Source organism: Rhinoderma darwinii, chromosome 1 (genome assembly GCF_050947455.1).
Source record: "Rhinoderma darwinii isolate aRhiDar2 chromosome 1, aRhiDar2.hap1, whole genome shotgun sequence".
NCBI classification, from domain to species: Eukaryota; Metazoa; Chordata; class Amphibia; order Anura; family Rhinodermatidae; genus Rhinoderma; species Rhinoderma darwinii.
The window spans coordinates 492,363,332-492,371,567 of NC_134687.1; the positions used below are offsets into that span (position 1 = coordinate 492,363,332).

An 8,236-nucleotide genomic window follows, 5' to 3' on the forward strand; every position below is an offset into this window, starting at 1 on the left:
CACTAATCTGGAAGGACCTGGGGAGTCACTGAAACCAAAACCGCGCGGTAAGTAACAGACTTTATGTTACACCATTTGTTTCAGCCACTCTGTTAAGTCCCTGGAAACGTACTTTGTATATGTAAGTCTCTACAAAGGGGTCCCGTAATAATCAGGTCCTTTGTCAGGATGTAGTGTGGTTAAATGGATTTACATGGGGGTGTATGTGACAAGTGTGATGAATGTGTGTGTAGTGTGATGTTGAATACATCTGTGAGAAGACATACATATCAAATTGTTGAAACTGTATGGCTCCCAGCCCAGAAGTAATATCCACTTCATAGAAGACGATATACACTCAGTGCAAGGAGGAGCAATTGTGTCTATATTGAATTTGCACTCAATACCATTACCCAGTACAATAGGGAAAACTTTGAATACTGTATTAGAAAATCATTTATATTTTCCTAAATTCACTGCCAAACAGTGATATTGTGTGTAAGGGTCCATAAACCAGTTGTATGCATTGCCAGACTGGCATAAGGTGGGAATCAGTACAGACTGATTTCTAGCACATGTGATAATCCGGCATATACACTTTGATGTAAAATAACATCCAAGTAATTAAGTCTGTAGTAGTATAACATCAGACCGCTGGATTGAATACCGTTGTAATATAACATCCTGTATTCATTGAATGACCCTGACACTTATCCCAGGTGCCACCTGTGTCGTAGTAGTAATTACAGTGAAGAACATTGGTATTGGCTCAGACCCAGAGCCCCTAAAGAAATCACCAACATACATAACAGGCCCCTAAACTACAACCCACAGAGTGAACGGCTGAGCGGGGAGGATAACATATATGTTACCAAATATAATTTGCATGTGAAACCATTGCAAAGTGCTAGAGGAAAGAGTTTGGGATATATATGCTACATCACATGCTGTATGAACCGAAAGACACCCCCCCCCCCCCCCCGGCAGCAAGTGTTCTGCATAAGTGAAAGAGACGAAGGGTTTGTAGAAGTTTGAAATGAATGTGACCAACTCCTGCTTGAATCAATACAAGTTCATGAATGTAGATTGTGTTGAAGGATTTGCTCTTGCAATTTGTGGATTGGCAGCATTTTGTCTGTTCTTGATGTTCAAAACAGTGAGGGATCAGAGAAAAGGATATCCCACTGCTAGAATAGTCTGAAGGAACGACTTTTGATATTGATAGTCTTTCTGAAACTGTAAGATAGATTGTCTGAGATATCTGTCAACAGACTAAGGCCTGTCTGTTTGGAGCTGGGGAGTTTTCCGGAGACTACCCTACGCCCTCTGACCATGGGGTCAGAAAATAGTAAGACAAAAATGCGGGACAGCCCTGAGACGTGGGTCTCTGCCATCAAAATAGTAGAAAGAGAAAAAGGATCTGAGGCTGTGAAGGATTGTAAAAGAATGTTTAAAATGATGGGAGTTGGGTCTTATGGAATATTAGCAGAATGTGATTGGAAAAGATTTATGACAAATTGTGTTGGATGGTTGAAAGACAATAACATGGTGGAAAAAGACCAAATGTGGTATGAGGTAGCACAGAGAGTGAGTAACACTGAACATAAGAGTATGGAAGCAAATCATGGAATAATGTATGATTTATATGACCCTTTAAGTGAAAAGCTCCTCACTAATGTGTTAACCCCTTTCCAACTGCCAAACAGCCCCACAGCAGCAACTGCGCCATCTCCTTATCCTGAAAATAGCAAGAAAGGCAGCTGCTGGACATGTCCACACTGTGGGCAGCAGAACCCCCTCACTGCAGGATATTGTGTCAGTTGTGGTACGCAGCGCCCCACTAGATTGTTTCCGTTAGTATCAAGTATCCATACACACAGGGGACCAAAACCAGTAGATGTAGACGGGCAACCAGTACCTGGGGCAGTAGGGGATATCCAGTCACATGAAGCCACTGTGTATCGCCCCTGGAGCCCGGCTGATTTACTAGCTGTATGTGGCACACTCCCAGACCCACGGAAAACACCCAGCGCTTTTCATAGAAAGCTGCAAGCAGTACATCTAGCTTACCGTGCTACATGGTCAGATATGGAGAGCCTGGTAGAAACAATGCAGCCCTGGGTAGATACAACTCAACAGGATCGAACTGATAGTTTTATGTCATTTTCCCAAGATGTTAAACAGTCAGTCCCTGATTATGCCACAACTTTACAGCAGCAGTGGTTAGATCACGGGTATGAAGAAGGTGATGCAAAAGACTTGCGCCTACTAAAAATAACTTTTATGTCCGGTCTTAAGCCGGCAGTACAAGAAGCTGCTAAAAGATCCCGCCCCGACTGGCGTACATGCCAGTTTAATGATTTAGTAAGCATTGCAAGAGGTGCAGAGTTAGATTTAGCTCCTAAAAGAACCCGTCTCGCCCCGATGCAACAAAAGGGGGGCTATAGAGGAAGAGGCAGGGAACAAAAAGGCACTTTGAGAACCCAGAGAAGGGATCTTAGCCAGATTACATGCTGGAATTGTGATAAGAAGGGTCATTATTCAGCCCGATGTCCTCCCGTCCAGTTGAGCCTCCCAATTCTTTGATTGCTGCATAGGAAACTGGCAACCCTGATGTCTCCCTCTGCCCAGTGCTCCCCCCGACAGGTCCATCATTGATGGTACCTGTTACTTTACCCACAGGGGAAAATACCTCTTTTCTAGTAGACACAGGGGCAGCCAGAACTGTATTACAAACCAAATATGTACCGGCAGAGTTGTTATCACCAGACTATATAGATTGTGAAGGGGTGGAGGGAACATCATTTCAGTTACAGTTAACAAAACCATTGCGACTGAATATACATGACACACAATCAATTGTCTCCCGTGTGTTAGTGTCACCACACACTCCCTACAATTTATTGGGGACAGATGTACTCAGTGCCCTGGGAGCAGCATTGGACTTTTCTTCTGGCACACCTACATTAACCTCTGCCATTCCAGAGTCCCTGCTATGCAAACTCCTTAGTATGGCAAGTATGCCGGACACTGAAAAAGCCCCCAGTACCCCTCCCCTTTGGTTGGCAGACATCCCAGAAAAACTATGGGCACAAGATAAGATGGATGTAGGAGTTTTAAATGTGCCGCCTGTACAAGTAAATTTAAAACCAGACATGCAGAACCGTCCTGTATGTATAAAGCAATATCCTCTGAGTCCGCAGCAAGACGCTGCTATAGAAAGGATATTAACTCCTTACTGGAAAACAATCTTATAGTGCCCATAATCTCGCCTTTCAACACTCCTCTTTACCCAGTAAAGAAAAAGACACTGCCCGGTCAACCTGTACAGTACCGGATGGTACATGACCTACGGGCTGTGAATGCTGTGACAATAATTAATACACCACAAGTGCCTAACCCACATACCCTGCTCAACCAGGTCCCCGACACTGCAGTCTATTTCACAGTTATAGACTTAGCCAATGCTTTCTTCTCCATCCCGCTGGATAAAGAGTGCCAGCAGTATTTTGCATTTACACATAGGGGAAGACAGTATGCTTGGGTAGTGCTGCCACAGGGTGCCGCAAACTCCCCTGATATCTTCTCACGTACCATGAAAGATATTCTAGACACCTGGCAGCCCCCCAATCAGTCCTCAGTTCTACTATAATATGTAGATGATTTGTTACTTTGTAGTGAGAGTCTGGAGAACAGTGAAACAGATTCTAAATCACTATTAATGTTCCTAGAAGAAGTTGGCTGTAAAGCGAGCAAGCACAAGCTGCAATTATGTGCCAAAACAGTTGTTTTCCTTGGTCACTGTATTTCCCAAGGTATGAAACACTTAACCCCTGACAGGCTGGAAATCATACAGAAACACCCAGTCCCTAGAAACCCTAAACAATTGAAGACTTTCCTGGGTTTAATAGGGTACTGCAGAGCATGGATCAGGGATGCCTCTGCTATGATGCAACCATTATATGACTGTCTCACCTCTGACCCATTTGTACTGTCACCTGAGGCAATTGACAATTTTCACTCCCTGAAACTGTCACTGACTACAAGGCCAGCATTGGGACTTCCTGACTACAATAAGCCATTTACTCTGTTCTGCCATGAACAGGCAGGCCATGCCTCTGGAGTATTAGCCCAAGATCATAGAGGCAAGATGCGACCCCTTGCATATTACTCCCTTGCTCTGGATCCCATTGTACTAGGATCCCCGGCATGCATACGCGCTGTCTCAGCAGCAGCAGCAGCTTTAGTTGATAAAGCAACAGACATTGTACTCCAACATGACATTATTGTGCAAGTCCCACACGCAGTGCAAGAAATGATGAACACAGTCAAGACAAAACACTTATCAGTTGCAAGACTTACTAAAATTGAACTTACTCTTCTGTCCCCTAATGTGACTATCAAACGTTGTGTTGTTCTGAATCCAGCTACACTCCTGCCCCTAGATTCTGAACAAAAGGAGGGAGGAGTGGGGGGACAGGGACATGGACACCCCCTTATTTTTCAACTATCCACTGATGATGATCTATTTAATTTTGAATATGAACATGACTGTCAAAGCCTAGTGGATATGGAATCAAACGGCATAAACAGTATATTTGATATTGCTCTGATTAACTCTGTTGCTGAGTATTTTGTAGATGGATCTCGATATTGGAGCGAAGACAAAGGACATTTCCTCACCGGGTATGCAGGGGTCCACAATGGTAAGGCCGTCATACAACAGTCCCCCCTCCAGCAGCTCAGCTCAGTAAGCAGAACTAAAAGCACTCGCTGAGGCGTGTAAATTGGGTAAGGGACAGCGTGTCAACATATACCCTGACTCCAGATATGCCTTTGGAGTTGCACATGACTTTGGGACAATATGGAGAGCCAGAGGGTTCTTGACCTCGGCAGGTAAACCTATAAAGAATGCAAAAGCAGTAGAAGAACTTTTAGAATCACTGCACATGCCAGACCAAGCAGCTATAGTCAAATACAGGCACACACTAATAACAGTGATCTCCTATCAAAAGGGAATGAGGCTGCGGATGCAGCGGCAAAGGACGCTGCTGCTCTCCCTCTGATGATTGTGAAGCCTGTTTTACAACCCATCACAGAGACCCTGTTGCGTGCTTTCCAGGACCAAGCACCCCCTCAAGAGCAAGCAGAATGGGAGGAGAGAGGTGCAGCAATAGGTCTAGGACAGTTGAGGCATCTTAATTCTAAGGTTTGCCTGCCAAGAGCACTATATCCAATGATGTGTGCCCTAGCCCATGGGAAAACACACTGTTTAAAGGGAGCTATGAGCCAGCTAGTGTTACAGACATGGCATGCTCCTGGTTTTCAAAATGCAGCAGCCAAATATACAGAGGGCTGCATGACATGTGCACAACACAACCCTGGTAAAACCACCAAATCACCAGCTAAACACACTCCTAAGTCCTACTACCCCTTTCAGCGATTACAGGTGGACTACATACAACTACCTAAGGTGGGAATGTACCAATATGTACTTGTTTGCACTGATTTATTTTCAGGATGGCCAGAAGCTTTTCCAGTGGCTAAAGCAAATGCAGATACCACAGCAAAGAAACTGATAGCGGAGGTAGTGTGCCGCTATGGAGTACCAGAGACAATTGAAAGTGACAGAGGTACTCACTTTACCCAAGAACTATTGAGGAACATATTAAAAAGCCTTGGGATAGAACAAGCATTTCATACTCCCTATCACCCACAAAGCAGTGGTAAGATAGAAAGACTAAATGGAACTTTGAAATTAAAAATCCAGAAGGCCATGAATGAAACTTCTTTACCGTGGACACAATGTCTACCCCTGGCTTTATACTCTGTAAGAACCACACCAAGAGGGAAGGATAAACTTTCTCCCTATGAAATATTGTTTGGAAATATGCCAAAGACAGGACTGTATTTTCCTCAGCAGTTACAAAAGCATTATGACAATGACCACATACTTGGCTGCCCTACACAAGCAACTGGAGAGGACACATAAACTAATCCTTTCTTCTATTCCAGATCCAAACTTTCTTTCAGGTACCCACTCACTACGACCTGGAGACTGGGTGGTAACAAAGATAACAACAGGAGCAGTCTGGAACCAAGGTACAGCCAACCAGTAGAAGTACAGCTGGTCACCGCCACATCAGTGAAGCTCCAAGGACGAGCCAATTGGATACATGCAAGCCATTGCAAAAAGGTTATCAGCCCAGATGACGTCGCCTCGATCGATGATGTTGCCCTTGGCAGGGTTGGTGTTGATGTTGCCCCTCGTGGGGACGATGACTCAAGTTCTCAAGGAGGAAGTGGACAATAAATTCATAAAACATCATCAAATTATAACAGCATTAACAAACTTATCTGATTGTTGGATATGTACACACAGTCCCATAAGCTCAAAATCCATGCCATACATGGCTGTGCCCCTTAGTGAGAAAGAACTTCTTAACACTACATGTTGGGATGCCTCAAAGGTAAAGGATAACACAAAAAGGTATACATGGTCTAATAGCAGTGTCCCTTACCCATAGCAGGATGGATGGAGGATCCCTGGTGGCAGGTAAATCTAACCATGATACCTAGTAAGGCACTGATTCTCACACAAAAGGAAAATGGAAAATGGGTCCCTAAAAATGTCACTAAAACACTGACACTAGGTGAGATCCCCATAAAAGGCATAAAGATAAGCTTCAATAAAACCCAACAGACCTCAGATGTATTTAGACCAAGTCTGGTAGAAAGGTACATACATAATGGTAGTTGGGAATACGGCCATTTCTTCCCTTCAGGAAGTAAGACTGATTGTAAACGTTATCCAGGGTATATGGAAGAAACAGACTTACAAGGGAATGAAACTATGTATTGTGGATGCACAGGAGTGTACCATGGGTCTTTGGGAACAAATTGTCCTTGGTGTGTATTACAGCAGTCTTTTCCCTTAGTTCATTTTGCTCATATGTTAACCCTAGGAAGTATGCAATGGTTTGACCTTCCCCATGATATATATATAGTGTGCGGACATAATGCATATAAATGGATCCCGCAGACGACCACAGGTACCTGTACCCTAGCTAGGTTACAGTCTGCTACCTGGACATGGGACAAGGATGCACTTCCTTATGATAAAGTACCAAAACATATGCTGTACAAAAGGGAGGGAAAGCAAAAAGCCCACCCATTGGTACACTTACCTTGGCACACCAAGTTAGGATATGCTCTATCTATCTTTGGAGGACCAATTAGAAATGCACTGACGGGACCCTATACCCAAACCTGAACTTGGTGATTGCATTATATTATTAGTAGTGGCCCTATTCACTATTTTGTTTTAAGTTTATAATCAGATAATTCTTAATCTCTGTATTTTAATATGAGAAAAAGGGGGGTTTGTGATGGATGGTCAAATTGCTTATGTTCTCTGTATTAAATTACACTATGAATTATCAAGCAGGATGCCGGATTATGAAGATATGTATTCTCCATTTTGTAATGACCTCTTTCTGGTTCTGCTTAAATCACAAGGGAATAAGTTATTACTTTGTGTTCTTTTTCGTGGCCTTCAATACTGGTAGATAGGAGACTGGCAGAACGCCTAGACCTGAAATAATCATCATATTTGTAATTAATTCTCTTCATCTCAGTATTTCACACACATATATGAAATCACCACATACACTTATGAAAACCTCCTACATTTCTATTGTTTGTAGGCCAGGATTTGCAGGTGTTAGAAAGATCACGTGACCTCAGTGGGAAGGTACCCTATGACGTATTTTCAGTCTACGTGTAAAATGTTATGATTGGTTGTTCCATGAGAGGTAACACCCTGGTTAGAGGGTACGCCCTGAGGGTATATTAACCTATGTATCTTGATAATAAATGAGAATATTGATTGAGACGACAGATTGCTATTGTCTTTATTGATCTCCGGGTGCACTGCTGATACTTCAATTACCATATTTGAATACCACCTGACAAAGCAGAGGGAGCCCATTAGAGCACCCATCCCAAAAGGTGCTACCTGGAAGGGGTTTCTTCGACAGGGGGCAATAAGAAGTTTTGCGACGGGGCCCATGAGCCTTTAGCTACGCCCCTGCACATAACTATGTGTTAGTGGTATGGACACATACCACTAAAACATAGGACACATGCAGAGCACGCGCCACTAACAGACAACACACATAACTAACGCCATTTAAACACCACTCATATACAGGACACATACCACACACTACTTCCACTACAATCGATCACACTTACC

The 8,236-nt window shown here is 43.5% G+C and overlaps 1 protein-coding gene across 1 annotated transcript; it reads left to right on the forward strand.

Annotated features, from left to right (window-relative positions):
* Nucleotides 1-982: 982 nt before the first annotated feature.
* LOC142659365 (uncharacterized) lies at nt 983-7,871 on the forward strand. Its single transcript, XM_075835450.1, has 2 exons — nt 983-5,452; nt 5,995-7,871. The coding sequence occupies exon 1, from the start codon at nt 1,312-1,314 to the stop codon at nt 2,563-2,565; it is 1,254 nt and encodes a 417-aa protein (XP_075691565.1). The 5' UTR covers nt 983-1,311; the 3' UTR covers nt 2,566-5,452; nt 5,995-7,871.
* Nucleotides 7,872-8,236: the final 365 nt, after the last annotated feature.

Excerpts from the sequence above, each read along its gene's own strand:
- LOC142659365 (XM_075835450.1), top strand. The coding sequence starts at position 1,312 with ATGGGGTCAGAAAATAGTAAGACAAAAATGCGGGACAGCCCTGAGACG.